Raw genomic sequence first — 22,979 nt, 5'->3', positions numbered from 1 at the left:
TATTAGTGATGTGTGTGCACAGGAGTTGAGGCCAGGAGCAATCAGTGGATTATCTCCTTTGACCCTGGCTCTAGGGATCAAGTTCTGGTCTTCCTGCCTTGTGTGACAATTACTTTTACCTAAAGGGCCTAAAATTGTATTTAATGTTTTCCCTTCCTCCTCCCCATACAATTATTTTTAATCCATGTTTTATCATCTCCATCACTGCTGCCCCTGGGAAAGTGCACAGCATCTTAGACATACTCCTTGCATCCATTTGCAGGCTATCAGGCCTTCTCCTTCATTCTTTCATTGTTCTAGGCATCTTCTCCTTGAACAGATCTGAGCCTGCCACTCCCTAGTTGAAAAAAAGCCCAGCCTTGCACTCCCACCTCTAAACCTGCGGTTTCCCAATCTCTCATTTTGTCTTGGAGGCTTAGGCCAAAGGATACCTCCTCAGTGAACTCTGAGCCTTACTATACTATAGCTTTGAAAGGTCTATAGCCCTATTTAGTTCATTTAGCTTGTACTGATTATGTTTGCTGGTCCACTAGACTGGGAGCCTACTGGATACAGGTAACAGGTTTAATCAATATCTTTTATTATATTATTATTCTTACTACTACTATTACTACTACTACTGCTGCTGCTACTACTACTACTACTATTTCAAAACAGAGTTTCTCTGAGTAGCCCTGGCTGTCCTGTAATTCAGTCTGTAGACCAGGCTGATCTCGAACTCAAGAGATCGGCCTGCCTGCCTCCCAGGTGCTAAAATTAAAGGTGTGCATCATCACCACTCAGCCAATGTCTTTCTTGAAACTCATATGTAATCTAAGTCCTTAAACGTAAGCAGTAGCTATCTCAGTTTTTGTTTTTGTTTTTGATGTTGTTGTTGAGACAGTCTCATGTAGCCTGTCTCGAACTTTCTATGTAGCTAAAGATGACCTTGAGAGAATGCTGGGATAACAGACTTGTCCTTAGTTTTATGTGTTGCTAAAGATTGGATCTAGGAGTTTGTGCATGCTGAGCAAATATTCTACCACTGAATTACATCTCCAGACCATCCCCATTTTGTGGCAGGGTTTCACATAGCCTAGGTTGGCTTTGAACTCCACATGTAGCCAAGGATGCCTAAATTCCTAATCTTCCTGCCTCTACCTCCCAACTTCTGGGATTATAGACATAAGCAACTCCAGCTCAATAAAGGGCTATTGAAAAATATTTTTTCTGATGTATGTGAAAATGTATGACAAAAGGACCAACTTTCTGATATTCATTGGACGAGGTCAGAGTAATCTTCAAGGATCCACAGTTAGTCTTCTTTTTCTTCTCTTCCACTCTACAAAGCCAGCTCTCCCTCCCCCAGAGAAAACAAAGAACAATTTTAACTCTTTATTTGAAACAATTCCAGAGACAAGTTAGTTGTGACAACAGTTTCTCACTACAACACAAGGGTAGGCATGGCTCACTGAAGGAACAGGCCAGGCACCTCAGTACAATATATACATTTTAACAGTGGCTAAACTGATGACAGTTATAAAAACACCAAAAAGAAGGCTAGGGAACAGCAAAGCCAACAGGGAAAGAACTGGGTGCTCCCTCTGCCAGACACTAACTTTTCTGGGCCCACAAAGGTAAGATGGGGAAGAGAAGATGTAGGCAGTAGGACAGGACCCTGGCCCACAGCTCCTCACCTATCTTTTGACCACAAACCCCATCCTGGATGGCCTAGGACCCATAGGGTGGGCCTGGCTCTGATGATAGGGGTAGAACATCGGGGAACCCAGCCCCAATCCAAGTGAGAAGGTCATTTTTGCCTTGGGAGCTCTGTTCACGGAACTAAAGGGAGGCAGTTACAGAGGGGCTAAGCATGTTGACACCATGGTTCAAGCCATCCTAAGATGGCAGAGAGGGACAAACACATAAACCAAGGGGACAGGAATCATCTGCACAATTGGAGTCTGCTCCCCATACTGAGTCTCTGCCTTTGGGGAAAAGAAAGCATTTGGAACTCTTGAGAAACTGTAGCACCAACAAGTGGTGCTCCAACGGTCGGGTAAGGGACATGGTAGTGAAGGGTGCCAACAATCAGTTCTTTTAGGAGGGATCAGAGTGTCTGAGCTCTGTGCTTTAGGTAAATGGTCCCTCACTTTCAGACCTCTCAGACCTTTCACATGGTACAGGGGAAGAGGACAGAGAGAGGATACAGGGCAGAGAAGGCAGCTGGGTTCTTCCCTAGATCAGACCTAGTAGCACAAGGCTTCACCTAGATAGATGCAGTCAGGAAACCCAAAGCCAACAGGATCACCAGAGCTATCATCACTCCATCAGAGTCAGGCCCCAGCAGAAAGGGTTTACATAAACAAAACAGGCTACCTGGTTCACGTCCATCACTGGGGGACTAGCCCCTGAGTACACTGGGGCCCCATGATTATCAAGTGGTATGAAAGAAGGTTAAAGGCAGGGGTTCCTGGGAAAGGCAGGGAATGAGAGAAAAGAAGGAGCCAGTCAAGGCCCTTCAGAATGGATAGCATTGGTTCCTGGGCCAGTTAACCCACAGGACAGACACGGATGTGATAGATGGATACAAGGTACCACGTGGGTTTAGTCTAGGTCTTCTTCCCCAGGACGACCAAGTTCCTCATAAATCTCCCGCACAGCCAGAATGCGATTGAGCATGCTCTCCAACATGCTTCGGTCCATGGGAATCACAGAGTACCAGAGAGGTGACTCAGCAATGCAGGAGCGCTCGGGTTGCAAATAGAACACGTCGTTTCGAGTCCGGAGGCTTTCAGGACTAGAACAGTGGGGATGGAGATGGGAAGACAGACATCAGTAGTAGCAAGGCAAAGCGGGCCTCTTCAGTCTCCATGGGAAGTCACTCTTATACAGTTACCAACTCACCATTTTGAGAGATAGAACTCATAGAACTTGACAGGGCAGCGGAGGGGATTCATGCGATTCTCACGCTGCTCTAAGATAGTTTCATCTTCTCTCTTTCGTTTCCCAGGACCTGTGTCTATAGTGGGGAGAAATGACCCAGACTCAGTAGAACACGGGCCCAATGAGCCACCACCCAGAGCACGATCAAGGACACTGAGATAAGGCCGCAGAATCACCAAAAACAGCTCCATAAAGAAATAAAAGGAGAGTAACAAAGGGCTGGGGGGTGTAGCTAGGTGGAAGAGAGGTTGCCTGGCATAGACAAGGCTCTGGGTTCTGCTTCCATTGTTACAAAAGAAGCAACAAAGGTAGGGAGGGAGGGAGAGGGAGGGAGGGAGGGGAGGAAAGAGGGAGGGAGGGAGGGGAGAGGAGGGAGGGAGGGAGGAAGAGAGGGAGGGAGGAGGAGGAAGGATAGCAGAAGAATGAGTTAGCCTTTCCATACTAACCCAACATCCTATCCGTGTATTCCGCTGCAGCCCTCCCCAGTTCTTCCTGCTAAAATGTTTACACTCATTCCCAAGGTGATATTTTAAAGATGTGATCTCAGAAGGCAGACAAAATAATTGGTAAAACAGATTGTTAGAAGGTTGGGCTTGCCATCTAGGTCAGATTAAAAACGATGGCCACTACCTTTGTACATCAGGTTAGACAGAGGCCCACAGAAGGGACTATAGAGAATGGAAACCAAAATGTAGTTTCTTTTTCTTCCTCTGTACAGTTTTTATTTGATTGTTATCTTTGTGTGCATGTGTGAGTTTGTGTTTTGTGTTGTGCGTGTGCACATGTGGAAGCCAGAGGTCGACGTTTGGTGCCTTCTTCTATCCGTTCTACATTATGCTGAGACAGTCTGTCACTGAGCCTGGAGCTCACCTAGCTGGTGATGAGCTCTAGGGAAGATGCCCATCGCCACCTTGCCTGCTCTAGCTCTAGGTTATAGACATAGGCCACCATTCCCAGGTTCACTTGACTGCTAGGGATCCAAACTCAGGTGCTCACGGCTCTATGGCTTGGACGTGTTTTACGGACTGAGCCATGTTTCCAGTCCTTGATATGTAGGGTTTGAATCATAAAAAGGTTTTGATTCACTCTCAACTCTCCCTGTTGGTCAGACACAACTAACGGCTTACTACCTGCTCACCCCCATTCTCTCAAAAGAAGGCAAGCAAATAAATTGCCTAGAAATGAGGAAGGTGAGAAACAGGCAGTTAGTTGCCCTCGTATTATGAGCCAGCCAGCCACTGTGTATCAGAAGGCCTGTTTTTCATCTTTTCTGCAAACACAGAGGGAAGCTAATGGCAAAGCAGAGGTATGGTGGGGATGCCATGAAAAAGAACATAAAGTATAAAAAGTCAAGGAAGGGGATAGCCTCATACCTCGCCCTTTCCTCTGTCGGACTGGGGCATAGTAGCGAATGCTCACCACCTTTGTGGTGCCCCGAGGCGTGGTACACTTGCGAGACTGTCGCACCACATTAGTGAAAGAGAGCTGCATGTGTTCCTCAGCTGTCTGCAGTCCAAAAAACTTAGTGTTGAAGAACATGAGGGTGTTGAGAAGGACAAAGGGAGAATAAACCCCCAGTTGCTTGCACTCCCAGAGGTGTTCTTCCTCCACACGGGAGAATACAGTATCTGTGATGGACAAAAAGAAAAAACAACGGGGGTCGGCTTCCCAAAGCCACCTGAGTTCCTAACATGCATACACTTAACTGGGCTTCTTACTGCATATAAACCCTGGCACCTGACCTACACAGTAGGACTGGGAAATTAGGGGCTGGGGGAGTTGACACAGGGTTTTTCTGTGTGACTTGTCTGTCCTGGAACTGAGCATTTTAATATATTCTTCACCTGCATGCAACACGTTTCTGACCACCTCTAAGTTATATGCAGGTAGACACTAAGCTTAGAATTCCTACATCTTGCTTTCTTTTTTATCAACGTATCACCGAAACTTGGACTATTTCTGGTCCCAGAGATAAATCTAAAGATCTGAGTCTTTTTTCTCTTTTTCTTTTTAAGAAAAGTTTTCCTCTATGTAGCTCAGGCTAGCCTTGAACTTGACATCTTGTCTTAGTCTCCTGAGTAGCCTGAACTATGCCACAAATTATTGCTCCTGGATGAGACTGAAGCCTTGACCCTTTCATCTTCCTTTTTTTTTTTTTAGTGTTCCTATTAAAAAACAAAAAAAAAAAAAAAATAGGGCTTCCTATGTATTCCTGACTGGTCTTGAACCACTATGTAGACTAGGCTAGCCTCAAAACTCAAGAGATCCCACCTGCCTCTGCCTCTCAAGTGCTGGGATTAAATGCACATACCACCAAGTTCAACTCATGTTCTTTTCTTTAAAAAACAAAACAAAACAAACAAACAAACAAACAAACAAAAAAGACAGTATCTTAGTATATAGTCCAGGCTGGCCCAGAACTCACAATTCTGCCTCAGCCCCCCCTGGTGCTGGGATTCTAGGTATGCATCACCACATGTGGTTCTCTTTCTCATGCTCAAGGGCACAGATTCTAGCTCCATTAGCCGGAAACCCTGAGGCATCCAGGACATACTCCTACCCTTGAACCCTTAGTGAAGAGTAACAGGCCGGCCAGTACAGGACTCTTGCAGTGGTATGTTGGAAGAAGGAAAGAGGGGAAGGGATTGCTAAGTTCTGTCCCTTACTGTTGGGGAGGAGTGTGGGCTGCCAGGTACTCAGAGACTTGTTGAGTTCTTGAACGAAAGTCAAGTAGTAAAGGTCCGTGAAAATGTTCACCATTCGGTTATTTTCCAGCAAATACTAAAGAAAGAAAAACAGACATACATAAAGTAGGCTACAGGTCCTAGACTCCAGGACCTAGAGGAAAGAGCATATGATGAAGCTGCAGTCACGGTCCTTGATAATTAAAAGGGGATGGGAGTCAACTGCTTGAGTAGATAACCCAGAGTGCTTGCCCTCAAGTGTGTTCCTGCATTGCTGATGTACGGAGGCTTTGCTGAAAGAGGCAGAGGCTTGGAGATGGTCCTCATAAGCTCAGACACCCATATCAAGTCATACCTGCTAAGCTCTCCTAGGCAGAACTAAACACTACCTAACTGCTCCAGGAACTCAGCCCCCACATCCTTCCTCAAAACACAATTCAAGGTGACCTGGAGGATCCAAATAGCAGTCAACACTGAGGCTTGAACAAGAGTCCTTGAATGAAGAAGCTCTGATTTTAGGAGGTCATTGATGTCTATTTGTCATAGGAAATTTAAGCAAGCTGCCTATTCAGGGTCAGAGACAAGTGACAAGGAGGGATGGGTTAGAAACAGTTCCAGTAGAATTCTGTATACTGTGTGGGAGGTGAGAGAAAACCCAGTGGTGTGCGAGAGTTACCTGCTGAATACCAAGACACAGGTAGTAGATACTGTCAGGTTCATATCGTTCACCATTGGGTCGAGTAATTTCTCTCACAAACTGGGCCAGACCATAGTTGAGCTCAGCAGCTGAACAGGCGAGAATATCCTCCTTGATACGCATGGGTTTGGCTGTAGTGACATGTGGTAGAGGGCAGGGTTAAGAAAAAGTCATTTGGAGAATTTCACTTAGCTCTACCAACAGCCCTTCACTCATAACTAGCTCCTGAAAAACTGAATTACAAGGTGTCCTCAGCCTTGGACTGAGACAGGTTATCCTTTTAGTCTACAACTGTTAGCTGTCTTTACTGGATGGGGAAGCCATAGGTGATCATACCCTTACCACTCCAGGTATCTTCAGCTGATCCTAGCTATAGACCCTTCTCTTTCCCTCCCATGTACTTACGGCCAAAGCGTAGCTCATCACCTTTGCTGGTCTCTCCATTGGCATATTTTGACTGTACCCAGCATTTCCAAGCATTGACACCGTATGAATAGTTGAGACCAGTACAACTAGGCTGGCTGCTCAGAGAGTCTCTGGAACAGCTTTCAGAAAGCATCAGCCTCTTTTGACCCTGGAAAGGAAGTCAAAGGGAGAAAGGTAGCAAAGCAAGGCCAGGGCAGCAAAGAAGCTAGGCAGGACAGCACTCACCATCAGAAATGGGAGCACTGGGATAGGACCACGGAAAGCTTCCATGGCAGAGTCCCAGAATTACTTTGATGATCTTGTTTACTGAGAGAAAAGCAAACTGTGGGAGCTAGGTCTCAGTCAGTATTTCTAGCGTTGGAGAAAGGAGGCCAGGTCACATTAAGCTTTCTTGCACGGCTCTGAGAGTAGCCCTACCCCTTCTGCTGTCCGGTTTCTTTTTGTGGATATAGTAACCCCAGTTCTCACCTTCCTCATGGCTCTAGGAAGGTCCTGTTCAGTAGATACATCCTCAGGCCCTACAAGGCCACAATCAAAGAGGAAGTCTACACTTGGGTTAATGTCCAAAGGATCTAATAGAAGGGGCAGAAAGAAGAAATTAACTTCTTTAGGTCTCAACTCTGAAGTCCTCTTTTCCCATCTTTACTACTTGCTCATTCAACTCAAGAGGAATCACTTGCTTGGCCTCACTGAACTCAACAGCAACCAGTAAAGGGATAGGAAAGGGAGTCAGAGACACCAGACACAAGCTACAGACGGTAGCACAGGACTTTCTAGGCCACAGAATGAGTTCAAAGCCAACCTGGACAACTCAGACCATCTCTCAAAATAAAAAGCAAAAAATAAGACTGGGATGTAGTGCAGTAATAGAGCTTACCTAACATACACAGGACCCTAGTTTTAATTCCTACAAACCCAAGCAATATGAATATTGCTGGATACATACTGAACTGGATACATAAAAATGGTGACAGACGATGGGGACGAGGGAGATGGCTCAGTCAATAAAGTGCTGGCCACACCAGCATGAAGAACTGAGTTTGACGCTCTAGTACACAGGACAAGTCAGGCATGGTAGCATGCACTTGTAATTCCAGCACTGGACAGACAAGAACAAGGACCCCTGGGGCTTGCTGATCAGCCAGTCCAGCTTAATTGGCAAGTTCCAGGGCAGTGAAGGAGACCGAGTGTCAAGAAAGGGGTGGACAGGGCTGGAGAGATGGTTCAGTGGTTAAGAGCACTGACTGCTCTTCCAGAGGTCCTGAGTTCAAATCCCAGCAACCACATGGTGGCTCACAACCACCTGTAGTCAGATCCAATGCCTTCTTCTGAAGAGAGCGACAGTGTACTCACATATATAAAATAAATAAATCTTTTTTTTAAAAAAAGAGAAAAAAAGAAAGGGGTGGGCAGTACATGAAGAATGGCACCCAAGGTTTTCCTCTGGCCTCAACATGGATCTGTATATACACATGAACATCCACACATACCCATATGCACCCACATTCACACACAACTGAAAATAAAATACAAAGACTAGAGGGTGTAGCTTAGTAGACATAAAGCCCTAGGTTCAACCTCCAGTACCATATAAAGTAGGAGGCAGGAGCAGGGTCATCCTCAGCTACAGAGTAAGTTTGAGGATAGCCTGAGCTGTATGAGACTCTGCCTCAAAAAATTTTAAACAAAACAAGAAGAACCTGTCTTAATGAGTAAGGTTTAGAGTCATACTCAGGGTCATAAGAAACACTCCTTTCCTAATAACACAAGTGCTACCACAGTCTGTGGGGATGCCTTAACTCCTACTTACTCTTGGGAAAATCAGCTTCCAAGTCTTGCCCAGGCTCATCTAAGACATTAGCCATCTTAACAGCCATGGCTAGGACATCATCCCGGGCTGTCCCAAACAGGTCACAGTCTTCCAGAAGTCCCTCTGCACTCTGGTTGCTCACAAGATCTGGGAGGCAGAGAAGTCAGCTCAGTCCCTGCAGCTCTTGTCCAATCCCCACACAGGCTTTCAGGGGCTGATCCCAGCCACTCCCACCAAGCCCCAAGACCACACCCCCACCCTCCTAGACAGAGAGCCTGGAAGCACTGGTTCCACCATCACCACATACCGCAAAGATCAGAGGAGGCCTTGTCTAACTCTTCCGCCTCTGCAATCATTTCTGCCATGGCCAGGATGTCAGCCTCCAAGGGGTTGGATGGGATCTTCACCTTCAGCTCCTCAATGGTCTCCACGATCTTCTCTGTGCTCTCCAAGGTAGTGGGCAGGAACATGGGCACAGGCACCTGGAAGCACAAATCCCAACTAAATACCAAAAATCATACCAGTGGATAAGGGTACCAGCTAATGAGAAAGCAAGAGGGTGGGCCTCAAACCTAGAAGGTAAGGGAGGACTGGTCAGGAAGAGCAAAGACAATTACCGGGATAGGCATTGAGAAAGGCACCGGGACTTTCTGGCAGTATAGATGCATAGGCACTGGCACAAATATGGGCACTGGGATGGCAGCACAATCACTTGTGGTTTCCACTCTTCTGCAGATAAGAAAAATCTTGTTAGCACCCTTGCTAGATGAAGGACATCTGACCTAGGACCTGATGCTCATTTGTTATTCCTAAAAGCTCTCCACATGTGTTCAGTACCCCAAAACTGCCCTTCAACAGACCTAGAGAGAGATGCCTAAGGAATGCCCTGATCCACTTCCTGGATGTAAGGCTGGAGGCTTAGGACGTAGGAATACAGTCTGTGGAAAAAGGTATCATGGCGCTCACCTGTCTGACTTCCTTTGGACTTCACTTCCACCTTGCAGGAGACTCCCCGGTTCTGCATCAGTGGCTTACACATGGCAGCTTTGTTTTTTCGGGGTGTTGCTGGGGGTGGTGGGGGTGGAGGAGTGGGCACACTTGAAATAACTCGCTTCACAGGAATCTATAGGATCAAAGGAGTGTTAGTTCTGTCAATTACAGTCCCCTCCTCTGACATAACCCTCCCTTTTGGCTTTTGTCCTGACCTTGCCCAAATTCTCATTCTCCTCTGGGGTCCTCACTGTGTTGTTGTTTTCCACTTTGGTTTGAGAGGGTGTCTGGGGCTTTGACTCAGAAGACTGACCTGTAGAAACAAATAAATGCTTTTGCTAGAGGAACTGTTTGTCTCACCATTTTTTTCTAGGAGAGTTTTATGAAAGAGCACACTAAAGGGAAATAGGAAGTCAGATTTTTCTTCCTTCCTACTCTAGGTCTAGGCTACTCTGGGCCCCAGAAACAATAGCCAAGAAGATTCTCTGCTCCTGGATACCAAAACAAATGAAACTCTACATTTAGAAAGCAATGCTACCACCTCCTGCCCCTCACTTTATACCTTCTATTTAGACAGCCTTCAGGAGTTAAGTACACTTACAATGACTGAAGCACAAAGCTAACATTCGAGAAATGGTTTCTGTGTCACTAAAGTGTGTGCCGATACTTCCCTCTCTCTGAAAACTAACCACATCCATACAAGTCCCATCCTATCTGGGTCCACCTTAAACTATATATCCTTACAGAGAACCAGTAGACTCTCACTCCAAGAAGATTTAAACAAGAATACATGGAAGAATCTAAAAGATAAAAGAAGCATAATACCAGGCACTCTGGCCAGGATAATTAATTGCAAACTGAGGAGGAAGGGGCTTGACCCAAAATTAGAAGAGCCCAGGCCAGTTCTAGTCATGTGACACTGTCCCAGACTCACTGTTCAGGAGGCTTTCTGGCCCACTCTGGGTATCCAAGTTGGGTTGGTTCTGCTGACTGTAGAAGCGCAGCAGACACTGTTGGTTGCAGAAATGACGGATTTGTCCGCGCCAGTGGATGGTTTCCAGCAGCTTCCCCTGGCGCTTACAGGCATGGCACCGGGCAGCCTGAGGGCATGGACAGAATGGTCAGACCTACCTTTTGAAAATGTGCTGGGCCCTTCCTCTAGGATAAGCCACCGTTTCTCTCTTTGGAGACTCAACCAGTTTAGAGATTGGAGAGGTCTACTCCCCTCCCCGGAGGGCTGGTGCTGATGTGAGTACATCAGTTCATACCCCTGCCGCCTTCTGTCTGACATGTTGACTCTCCTTACCTTGCAGTACCATAACAGGTACTTGGTCTTACAGTCCTCGCTGCAAAAGTCCCAGGTGCTTCCATCCAGTTGCTCAGTGACTCCACGCTGACAGGTTTGGGAGCAATAAGTACAAGTGATACAGCACAAGCCCAGCTTCTTAGTAAAATCTTGCTTGTATAGCAGCACACAGCCTAGAAAGGAGGGAACAGGAAAGAGTGCCTGGAGACGGAGTTACGCACAGGTGTTCAACTCAGTCTTTCCAAAAGGCTCCTTCTGAAACCTCCTCAGAACAGCCCTGCACCTAAAGCCTTAGCATAAGTGGGGTAGAGCATCCTGGCAGGGCTTACAGCTTACACCCTGCTTTCTGAGCCTTGCTCTTCCCTTCTCCATCCTCCCAGGTCATAGGAGACAGGGCCTTGGTTGCTAGCTCACTCCCTTACCTTCACTGCAGAAGCTTTTCTCTACCCCACTGAATCGGAGTTTCTCATGCAGGAGCTTTTCCTGCCGGCAGTGCTCACACTGGGATACCACCCCGAAGTCGCTTGAAGTCCTCACAGCAATCACGGCAGCAGAACTGGAAGACCTGGTCCTGAGGTGGAAACACAGGGCAGGGAGGGCAGAGCTACGACATCTGCGCCTGACAGGCACAACTTGAGAAGACTTCTTCAAACATGTGGCAAGATGTAGGTAGGGGGGTATCTTACCTGCCACTCCAAGACCTCAGGCTTGCCACTGAAGAGGCTATGGCAGTAGTGACAGCTCAGGTGAATGCCCCCCTCAGGGCTAGTATGCTGGAGGGAAGGAAGACAGATAAGGGGGCAAGGTGTGTGCAGTGCTGGAGGATGGGGAGGTCAGGCTCACTCTTTGCTCTACCCAGGTCTACCTATCCCAGCTCTCCTACCCTTTCCCTGTTGCCACTCCCTTTATCCCTGGTCCAGGGTCTGGAGTACCTGGAACTTGGTCCAGCAGCTGGGGCTGCAGAACTGGTAGACTGTGCGATCAACTTTGTTGTAGTAACAAGGGTCAGAGAGGCTGCGGCGGCAGAAGCTGCAGGGTCGGGGAGGGCCTGGGGCATAGAAAGAAAGAGAGAAAGAAAGAGAAAGAAGAAGAGAGAGCACATAGAAGGTGTAAGGTAGGGAAGAGATGGAATAGAAAGTCCATGGGAAGATGTGGCTGGGGCCGAGGTTGGGCAGCAGAAATTACTCTACAAGAGGGGAATATGGGAAGTAGAAGGAAGGCCAGCAGGGATCTCAGAGAAGAGGGCTTTGCACCTACCAGTGAGCCCTGCCTGCTTCACTTTGTAAGAAGTGGTACAGCACAGGGAACAGAACAAGCTGGTCTTGCCATTACGATCCACATGTGATAGCATCTCAAAGTTCTTACACAGGGTCTTGCACCAGACACATGGGTACACACGTGTGTTTTTCTGTGAGGATGGGGAAGGAGAGGCTGAGGCTGGATTTGTCCCTTCACTTTTATTTTTAAAATTTTTTAAACATGAAATATTTCAGGCATACAAAAAAGTATAATGATGATATAACAAAGACCTGTGTGTCCACCAGCCAGCTTCAAAAATAAAACATAACAGATACAATTGAAACCCCCTTTATTTGTTTTATTTTTCCCAGCCCTCGACCCTTCAGGCACCTTTATTTATCACCCAAGAACCACACCCCCTTCCATAGCCCTCTAATGCACTACTCCCTCGGCCCCACCTTCTTGTATGCCCCCAAGCACGTTGTGTTGCAAAACCGCTTTTGTTGACCATCATGGAACAGGAGCTCTGGGCCAAGGCCCCCAGGCCTGGCATAGATGTAAGCCCCACACTGGTCACAACAGTTGGTTTTCAGTCCCTTGTTGGCTCGGAATTTGGAGAAGCAAGAATCACTGCAGAGTCGGTGCACCACGCTGCCATTGCTGACCTCATGTAGGACCTGCCACACATACATATGCACACCCTGAGCTGAGGCCAGGCCACCACCGCCCACCCCAATCAATGCAAGGACAGGACTCCCACCTCACCCTAGACCTTTACAGCAGACAATGGGCCTAGGACCCCCCAACCTGTGCTTCAGGCTGTAGACTTGATGGCGAGCTCCTGGGAGGTAAGAAAGTCAACTGCATACATCCTGGGAGAAGCTCTATCCTTGAATTTGCTCCCTCATATTAGCTACCTTTTCCACCCAAATCCCTTTCTCCCAGGGTTCTGCCCCTGCAGCTCGAGAAGCAGAGGGGCGGGTGTGAGCCAGCAGGCCTGTGGTGAGTACCCTCACCTCTCCAGTCTTCTGGCATATGCTGCAGCGAGTGGCATCGGCAGGGTCCCCAGTCTGGGGGATTGGACGCTGCTGCTGGGCCTCATAGAGAGACAGACAGACAGATGTGCAGAACTCTTGGAAGGAGCTTCCTGAACCAGTCTGTACCACAACTGAGTCCTTGGTGTTCCAGATCTCCCTGGAGGTGGGAACAGGTTTGAGTAATGCAGGACTACCCTCTCATTCCAGCAGTAACCCCTGCACTCCCTAGGGTTCCTACCGATGACCAGAGAGTCAAATATTCTAACCACTTCCCTAAAATTAACCCTATCATCTCCATCCTGCTTGGTTTTGCCAACATAATCTCTCTCACCCATAACTCCCTCCCCTAGTCCCTGCTCCCGCCCACCCTAAGATCTGAACGCACTTCTTGCAGAAGGTACAGGTCTTTCTGCCCAAGGGCTTCTTGGAGAAAGTAGTGAGACAAGATGAAGAACAGAAGAGCTGAGGCAACCCCTTGCGCTGATAGGCCGTCTGCCCCTTCTGCAGTGGTGTCCGGCAATGTGCACAAGACATCTTGGTGCCCATTGAAGAGCGCCCAGCCCTTTGTGCCATACTTGAGCGCAGGGACATGCGAGGAGAGCGCCGGGGCCGGAATGGCACAAAGTCCTCATCATTGGGGTCATCTACCATGGCATCAGAATCCTCATCTGACACTGGAACTGTGGGAGTAGGCGGGGCAGTGAGAAAAGACCACCAGAACAGATCTCCAGCCATTTGATGATCAGATCAATAGTAAGTTCAATACTGATCCTGGGATCTCTGGTACTCCTCTTGTTCTGACCCTTCTACTTCCTCTCCCATTACACTGGATCTTAAGCCACTCATGGTTATTATACAATATTCAGGAGAGGAAGGGGGGGGTCTAAGAGAGAAGACTGGGGACAGGGACAGTATAGTTGAAACTTACTATTCTTACTGTTCTTGTTTTCAGTTTCCCCCCGACTACCTCTTGGTTCCCATGCCAACCCACAGTACAGACAGGCACTTCTCTTTCTGCAGAGAGGAACTACAGGAGCCAGAAGACCCATACCCTGTCAGAATCCCACCTTTAGCTCTTCTCTGCACCCGGAATTCCCAGGTCCCACTTTCTCAAATCCTACTTACTGCTCTCAGTGGAGTCCACAACCTCGGGTTTTGGAGGTTCTGCTCTTCTAACGCGCTCGCTTCTCTTCTGTACCTTGGAAAGAGGGGCAGGGGCAAAGCTGACACTAGTGGCAAGCTAACTGGAGTACAAGGTTTGGGGGAGGGAACAGGAGATGGAAGGTGAGGTGAGAGACTTGGGACCCCTGGCCCATCCCTAAAGAGAAGTGGGAAATGGGAGCTGGACTTCATTCTAAAAATCAGGAGACACAAGAGTTCCTCCCTTCTCTGACTCTCCTGACAGCACCCCCCAACATCTGGGAAGGGAAATGAAGGTTCTGTCCTTCTTAGAGCTATAGGGGGAACTAGACTCTTTTCAATCCCCTCCCCCCTCACCCTCTCAGGCGGCTTCTCAATCTCCTTCCCAGTCAGGCCATCTCCTGCAAAGGAAGCAAGAAGGCAGCCTAAATCTTGAGCCTGCCCAGGTCCAACCCCCACCTCCATTTCTGGGGAAGAATTTACTCAAAACTGAACTGGAAACTCGAGTGCCTGTGGCTTCTAACCCTTTCAGGGCTACCTCAGACTTGGTATTACGGGGGAAATGGGAAGGCTGTGTGTGCAGCTATTCTCCAATCATTTCTGTCCCACTGTGCATGAAGAATTGAGATTTTACCAACAAAAACAAATGTAATCATTTAAAGGGAGCAAGAAGGGGGGAAAACCCATCAATGTATAGGTATGTTCCTCTGGACTTTGGTGATATATGTCAGTTTATATATTTGAAAACCCTTGTCACAGGCTAGAGGAAGGATATCACTAGGTAGATTAAGGGAGAAACTAGAGCTTCAGGTCTAGATTGCCCCTCCCCTACCAGAGACACAATCCTGGATCCTCCTCTCTACCACTACCCTGAAATCAGTATGCTGTTAGGGGCTTCAGAGAGGAGTTACCATTCATCAATCCCAGAAACTCCACTCCCATTTAGAACCAAACAGCTGGAAAAATCGTCGAGCCTAGGAGCCTGCTATTTTCCTTCAATTCCTGAAGGAGGGACCCTGGCACTGAAGCCCACTGGGCTATGAGAAAGGGAACCCCTGCCATCAAATCCATCCCCTCATACTACCCCATTCATCCTGCACAGCCCCTCCACTCCTCCCAGCCATTTTCCATAATCTTCACCACACCCCACTCCTCCTTCCAAAAACCCAACTCCTTCACCACACATAGCACTGCTCTGATCTTTCCACCCTCCTGCCCCCTCCTCCTCCACTTCTCAAAGCACATAGCCAGCCCTCCTTACCACCACCCTTTCTCTCCCCAGCCCCCTCCAAATGATTAGGCAACCTACCTGGCAAAGAAGGATGTGCAGCAGGGTTAGATACCCCAGGTTTGGTCTGAGAACTGTTGATTCCATCCCCCAGAGTCTCTCCCACTGAAGGGCTAGGGGGTGCATTTGGGCTCTGTGGCTGCCCTTGGGTATGCTCCTCCTCCTGCCCAGGGGAGCCCCTTCTCCTTGTAGCTAAGGGGGATATCTCCTCCTCTTCAATATGAGGAGACTCCAGGATTATTGGAGAATCTGGAGCCAAAGGTTCTAGTAGCCCCTCAGGTGAAGGGGGGCTGGCCCCAGCCCCTGGATCAGGTGGCATCACCTCAGGGGTCTGGCACCCTGGTCCAGGCTCTAGGGTCTGCTCCCCCGAATCCCATGCAAGGGTCCCCTCAGAACCATGGTCCACCTCTGGGGGAGAAGGGGCTTTATAGAGTAGCCCCCCCAGCCCCAGTAGCTCAGTGGCTCCATCCAGGACTACTCCAGGGTCCTTCTCCAGGCCAGAAGGGGTATCAAGCAGGTCCAGAGCTCCAGAGGATGGAGACGGACCTGGGGGGGCCCATCCTCGAGTTGGGGCAGTCTGAGATTCCAGCAGATCCTCTCCAAATTCCATGTCTACTGGAAGGTCTCCAGCAAAGCTTCTCTGGCAGGGTCAATGGGTCAAATGGGCTGGGGAAATCACTGGGGTCCATGGCTGGGTATGGGCTGCAGATCGGAAGAGGGGGCAGGAGAGGTGGTCTTAGCCTGAATTTCTTATGTAGGCTGTGGGACACACCCCGTCATCCACTTGGATTTCTCATTAGCAGCCGCCCCCCACAGCCGATAGGCATTTCCACAGGCTTCAGTCTCAATGTCCACTCCCCCCCCAATACAGCGCCCTCTGTGGGGAGTGGCGTTCCCTGCCCTGGCCCGGTGCCCACACTCGCCAGGCAGTTGGTCTCTAACCCGCCTGACACCCCCACCGAGACTCGTGGCTCCTTCCTCCCTACCTCTCACACCCCCACCTTAGACTGAACGCCCCTCAGATTTTCCTGTGGCTGCCGCAGCCAGAAGCCTTTCCCGCCCAGCGACCTCAGCCCCCCTGGTCCCTTTTCACTCTCCAAAAGCCCCTCAGGTCTCCAGTCTCTACCCATCCTGTCCGGTGCCCCCTGCCCCTCCCCTGCGGAGCTCCGTCCTCTCTCAGCCCTTCCCCCCCACAAACTGCTCTCCTAACCATTTCCCCCCTCTGGTTACCTTTCAGTGTGAACCACTTCCTCAGCCCCGTCCCCCTTTCCTATTGCACCCCTAGTCCTTCCCTTCTCCTGTTGCCCACCCCCCACCTCAGGCATTTACAGGAAGACATTTTGGAGCTACGATTCCTCCTCAAACCCCCCTCCCGGCTACTGCGAGATCCCGCCTGCAGGTTCGGTTCGGCTTGAACAGACCCGACCCCTACCTGAGGCAGGGTTAGAGTAACCGCTACAAGCCTAGAACTGCAGACAGCAACGGCCCCGCGCTCCTTCTCCACCTCCCTCCCTAGCAGCCGGGACAGGGGTCGCGGCCCCTTTAAATGGCAGCGCCGCTTGCAGCGCTGAGCGCTCTGCACCAGGCAGGCGGGCGGTGCCAGCAACCAATCCCATTGGCTGGCTGGAGGAGGGGGCTCGCGAGACAGCGCCGGCCCCCGGCGCGAGACTCCCAGCCCAGTGGCCGCCTGGAAATTGTGGAGTGGAGTACCGTCACTGGGGATGGAGCTTGAGCCCCCGCCCGGGGCCCCGTTAGTTGAGGAAAAGATAGCCTCTGGAGCTTTGGAGCCCGCCCCCGGGGAAGGCGGCGCCCCCTTTCTACCGAAGGGCCTAGTACACTGAATACACAAAAAAATAAAGAAAAAACCCAGATCTACGCACCTGCTTTCCTTACCTGGCTCAAGAGTCTGGCCCTGTCACACCCGTGCCCGCCCTATCTCCAGAGCCCACTGTACCCGTGATCCCCTACTCTCATTCAAATGGTTCCCGGTCCCCTCCCCCTCCCCGTGTCTCTCCGCTTCCCACTCGTGTCCCCCCCCCGCGTCCCCCCTCAGCACTCCCTACCTACGCCATGCAGCAGACGCCTGCCAAGATTACCCTCCCCCATCCCCACCTCTCCGGGGCCCGCCCCCCGGGCGAGTGTTGGGGTAGTGAGTGACAGAGGAGAATGGGGGAGGCAAAGACCCAACCCTCAAGTGCCCCTCCTCCCCTTGTCTGCAACCTAGCCCCCCTCCAACCTGTCTAAGAGTCGTAGTTATGGGGTGTCTTAAGCTTGCTCTCCAACCACCCTTGCCAGTTAAATCGTTCTGGCTTAGTGACAACGCCTATGCAGTAACGGTTACTGCCTGATGACCCCCCCCCCCAAAAAAAAGCAGGTTCTGCAAGGCTACACCCCCCTCTCCCTCCATGGCCTTCAGTTAAGTTCTGGGATCATTTCACTGAATCTTCCTGTAGGAGCTTGAATTTTCTCTTGAATAGTTTTCCTCACCAGAAGCCCCCCACCCACCCACCCACTCACCCACCCACTTGACGTGCACACGCGCGCGCGTACACACACACACACACACACATACACACACACACACACACACACACACTCACTCACACAGTGTCCTTCCCTCTACCCTCTTTTTCTGTTCTTGTCTGTCTTTCCCTCACAATCTCTGCATCTCTGCCTCCTGAGATCACTGAGAGCACTCAGCCTCCAGGGATCTTACTTGATGGTGGGCGTGGCTATGATTAAGGCTTGAGAAGTAGGGTAGGGGTAGGGGTCACTAACATTAGGTCTACTGACTTAAAAGAATAGGTGCCAGTGTTCATTTTCAGGCCTCACGATAGAACACTTCCCAATCCCTCTCTCCACATTCCCAGGACAGTTCCTAAGGGCTGCACAACACTTACCGATTTAGATACTAGAAACTCAGGCAAGAAGTGTCCAGTGTTATCTATTGCCCCTCCAGCCTGCTTCTGACCTTTCTTCTCCCCATAGAAAGCCTGCCCAAACCTTGTCCTTGGGAATTTTACCCATTTTTTTCACAGAAGCCTTGTTTTTCCTTCCGCCTCCCTCCTCAGCCTTGAGGTTGTCTTTGCTCTCTCCTACAGCAGAGATAAATGTAATTTTTTTCCAGTGTAGGTTGCCTAAACCCTGTTTTCTGTATCTTAATCAGTATGCTCTGTAGCAGTCTCCCACTTTCTGCTTCTTTCTCTTTGTACTGTGTCTTTGTGTTTTTCTGTTTGTTCCTTCTCATTTGAGCTTTCCAGTTCTTTTATGTGCCTGGACTCTTGGCTCTTCTGGTGGAATGTCTCATTCGGTGGCAGATCACTAATTTTCAAATGGAGCAAAGACCATGTAAATGGGAGGGGTAACTTCTGCTCTGGCATTTCTGGTCTGGAATTTCAGCACTTAAAGAAGGCTGCATCAGGAAGATTATGACCAGGAGAATAGCCTGGGCCTCATAGTAGAACACCTATCTCAAAAACAAAAACTGGGGTGTGGTGGTGAGCGGGGAAACTGAGATGAGAGGATTCAGCCTGGAATATATAGCAAGACCCTGCTTCAAAAGAACAAAAGCAAACTAGAACAAAACTTTGTCACACTAAACAACTGGGGGCAGTGAGGGGCTCAGCAGGGAAAGGCATTTGCTGCCCAGTCTAAGGACCCAGATAATAGGCGAGAACCTAGGTCTGCAAGTTGGTCCTCTGACCAGCACACCTGTGATGTAGAATGCATGCGTACGCAGGCACACAACATAATAAATGCATTTTTTAAAACGAACGACAGGAAGACAGGATTTTACAGTAATAACATCACTCTGCATGACATTATAATGGTAGATACAGGCCAGTATACATTATTAAATTATAATGTATAAAATACTAAGAGTAAGCACTAATGCAAACCAAGGACTTTCGTTAGTAATGATGCATCTGTGTCCACTCATGGATTGAAACAAATGTACCTATCTTGTCCTGGATGCTGATAATTGGCAAGGTCGTGAGTGTGTGGGGACACAGATAGACAGGAAAGCTCCAGCTACATAATTATACTATAAAACTAAGGCTCTATTCCTGCTTCCCCAACACTTTCCCCAAATCTTTGACTGGTTGGTTTTGGGTGAGATTTTGTTTTTGTTTTTGTTTTGTTTTGTTGTTGTTGTTGTTGTTGTTGTTGTTGTCTATTTGTTTTTTTTCCGTTTGGGGTAAGGATCTTAGTGTCCCAGTCTGGTACTTTTGAAGATGCTATAAAACTCAGGCTACAACCTTTGTAGCCAAGGGTGACTTCTAACATTTGACCCTCTTGTTTCCACCTAGTATTACAGGTATATATCAGAATGCCTGTATTATGCCATGCTGGGGATCAATCCCAGAGCTTTGTGAATATCAGGTGAGTACTTGACCAACTTCGTTACATACCTAGCCCAGAACATTATTTATTTCATTTTGGCAGTGTTGGGGCTTAAAACTGAGCTTACGCATATTAAGTGCTATATAACGGAGCCACAGGCCCTCGGGTTGTTTTTTTCAGATTACAAAAGTACAAACATGTCAGTCACAGAAACACAGGTCTGTAAACTCAGTACTTAGGGGGCTGACAGGAGATTACTGAGTTCAAGGCCAGCCTAGACTACATATTAAGAGCATTTCTCAGCCAGACTTCTTAGCATAAATGATAAACTAGGCTACTCAGGAGATTGAAACGGAAGGATGGAATACTCAAAGCCTGTCTGGGCTACAGAGCTAAATTCAAGGCTTGCGGTATATGCTGTTAACCCCAGTGCGTAGGGTGGGAGGAGTAGATCTCTGTGAGTTCAAGGCCAGTCTAGTCTACACATTGAGTTCCAGATCAGCCTAGGATACATAGTGAGACCCTATCTCAAAGGGAGAAGGAACTGTTTCAAAATAGAACAACAAGAGGATTGGGGATAGAATTCAGTTTTAAAGCACTTGTCTTGCATTCCTGATAAGCTCTTGGATCAGTCTCCAGTGCCCCTGGGAGTGATGGTTCATGATGACATCATTAGAAGAAATAGGCAAATTCCTGAGTTCAAGACCAGCTTGGTCTAGAGGGAGTTCTATGACAGCCTGAGCTACATAGAGATACACTGTCTCAAAAGCAACAAAGCACCCACATAAACACACACACACACACACACACACACACACACACACACACATGCATCCAGTCTTGCAAATAAATAAATACCATGTCTCGTCTATTTGTCTTCCTGTCTGTCTGCCTATCTATTTATAAATGTTCACATTCACTGTAAAGGTTTGAAATCGAAAGCCTTAAGAAAGCAAGAGAGAGCCAAACTTAGTGGTGGCATGTGCCTTTAATCCTGGCACTTGAGAGGCAGAGGCAGGAGATTCTCTGGGTTGGAGGACAATCTGGTCTACATAGTGAGTTCAGGAAAGCCAGGGCTACAGAGAAAACTTATCTTAAAATATAAATACACACACACACACAAACACACACACACACACACACAAACAAACAAAATGGGCTGGAGAGATGGCTCAGCGGTTAAGAGCACTGACTGCTCTTCCAGAGGTCCTGAGTTCAATTCCCAGCAACCACATGGTGGCTCACAACCATGTAATGGGATCTGATGCCCTCTTCTTGTGTGCTGGAAGACAGTGACAAGTGTACTCACATACTACATATAATAAATAAATAAATCTTAAAAATAAAAAAAAAAAAGCAAGCAAGCTAGCCAACAAGGTGGTTCAGCAGGTGAGTTTGATCCCTGGAAGTCACGAGATGGAAGGAGAGACCTGACTTCTGCATGTTGTCATCTGGCACTTGCGCATCGCCACCCTCCTCCCACCACACAAATAAAATGTAAAATTTCAGGGTTGGGATTTGGCTCAGTGGTAGGCGGCTTGCCCCTAGGAAGCTCAGGCCCTTGGTTGGGTCCCAGCTCGAAAAAAAAAAACCAAAAAAAAAAAAAATTTTTTTTTTTTTTTTTTTTAGTTTTTTTTTTCGGAGATTGGGGACGGCGCCTAGGCAACTATCATCAATTGAGCCAAATCTAAACCCTAAAAATTTTAAATGCCCATAATGCCCACCAAAAAAATAAACACTTCCCTTTTTGTTGCATTTTGGCAATGGGTAGCAAATGTAGGGACCTTGCAATGAGCTACCCTAGGCTCCTTTTTGTTGTTTTGTTTGAGACACCTCTCACTATGTAGCTCCGGTTAGCCTAGAACTTGCTATGCTGACTGGATTGGCCACAAACACACAGAGATCCTCCTGCCTCTGCCTCTCAAGTGCTGAGATTAAAGACTTGTACCACAATGGCCAGTGTATTTTTAATTAGATTTAATGGTGTGTGTGTGTGTGTGTGTGTGTGTGTGTGTGTGTGTGTGTGTGTGTGTGTTGAGCGGGGGTCTTGCTATGTAGCTCAGGCTGACCTCATCTCTTTTTTCTTAATTAAGAGTTCTTGAGCTGGGAGATGGCTCCAGTGGTTAAGAGCATGAACTGCTCTTCAGAGGTCCCGAGTTCAAATCCCTTATAACCACCTGTAATGGGATCTGATGTCCTCTTCTGGTGTATCTGAAGATGGCTACAGTGTACTTATACATAATAAATAAAATCTTAAAAAGAAGTTCTTCATTTTATATTACATCAGTTGCCTGCATGTATATATGTGTGCTACCTTCATGCAGTGCTTGAAGACACCAGAAGAGGACACAAGATACCCTTGGAACTAGAGGTATAGGTAACTGTGACCATAACATGGGTGCCGGGACTCAAATCCAGGTCCTCTTCAAGGGCAACAGGTGCTCTTAACCACTGAACTATGTCTCCAGTCCCAATACTAATTTGTGTGTGTGTGTGTGTGTGTGTGTGTGTGTGTGTGTGTGTATGTGTGTGTGTGTGTGTGTGTGTGTGCATTCATATGCCACTGTGGCTAGAAGTCAACCTGGGGGGAGTCTATTCTCATTTCATGTCGGTCTAGGGATCAAACTCAGATTAAAAGACTTGACAGCAGACATCTTTACTCACTAAGCTGCCTTGACAGCCATGGTCTCTTGGTCCTACTACCTTAAGCCTCTCTAGTGCTGGGATTACAGGACTGACAATGATAAAACCCAATATGTGGCTAAAATTAACCTAATTGAAATGAACTAGAAATTGGATGTAGTGGTGTAGGTCAAGCCAGGAGGATGAAGAAGTTGGAAGCTGCACATGTGAAGTTGTGGTTCACCCCACCCTTCCCCTAAAGGAAAGGGCTCTAGTAGGTCTGTGTCTGTATGTGAGATAGCTAAATGACTGAGGTTACAATGCCTATAGACTCAGGTATTCAGGAGATTGAGGCAAAAGGGGCTAGGGTTCAACATGTGCAACACAACCTATCTTTTTATAAATAATTCTATGACTGGAGGATGACTCAGTGGTCTTGGTGGTGGAGAGAACTTCCTGACACCCAAACTG

General features: G+C 48.2%; 1 protein-coding gene across 1 annotated transcript; it reads right to left on the bottom strand.

The window, feature by feature from the left end:
• Window positions 1-1,360: 1,360 nt before the first annotated feature.
• On the bottom strand, window positions 1,361-16,231 carry Zmym3 (zinc finger MYM-type containing 3). Its single transcript, XM_032889685.1, is given in 27 exon segments — window positions 1,361-2,779; window positions 2,887-3,001; window positions 4,299-4,553; window positions 5,592-5,706; window positions 6,286-6,437; window positions 6,712-6,880; window positions 7,201-7,304; window positions 8,543-8,689; window positions 8,850-9,024; window positions 9,160-9,239; window positions 9,242-9,271; window positions 9,509-9,665; window positions 9,748-9,845; window positions 10,467-10,632; window positions 10,839-11,011; window positions 11,261-11,349; window positions 11,351-11,409; window positions 11,525-11,611; window positions 11,771-11,886; window positions 12,096-12,246; window positions 12,536-12,754; window positions 13,094-13,271; window positions 13,500-13,794; window positions 14,240-14,312; window positions 14,612-14,655; window positions 15,564-16,177; window positions 16,179-16,231. Coding segments are annotated over 27 exon segments (4,107 nt in total). The 3' UTR covers window positions 1,361-2,586.
• Between the last annotated feature and the right edge of the window lie 6,748 nt (window positions 16,232-22,979).

The sequence above is a fragment of the Rattus rattus genome, chromosome X, assembly GCF_011064425.1.
Source record: "Rattus rattus isolate New Zealand chromosome X, Rrattus_CSIRO_v1, whole genome shotgun sequence".
Taxonomy (NCBI): domain Eukaryota; kingdom Metazoa; phylum Chordata; class Mammalia; order Rodentia; family Muridae; genus Rattus; species Rattus rattus.
This window is presented reverse-complemented; position numbering and strand designations above follow the sequence as displayed.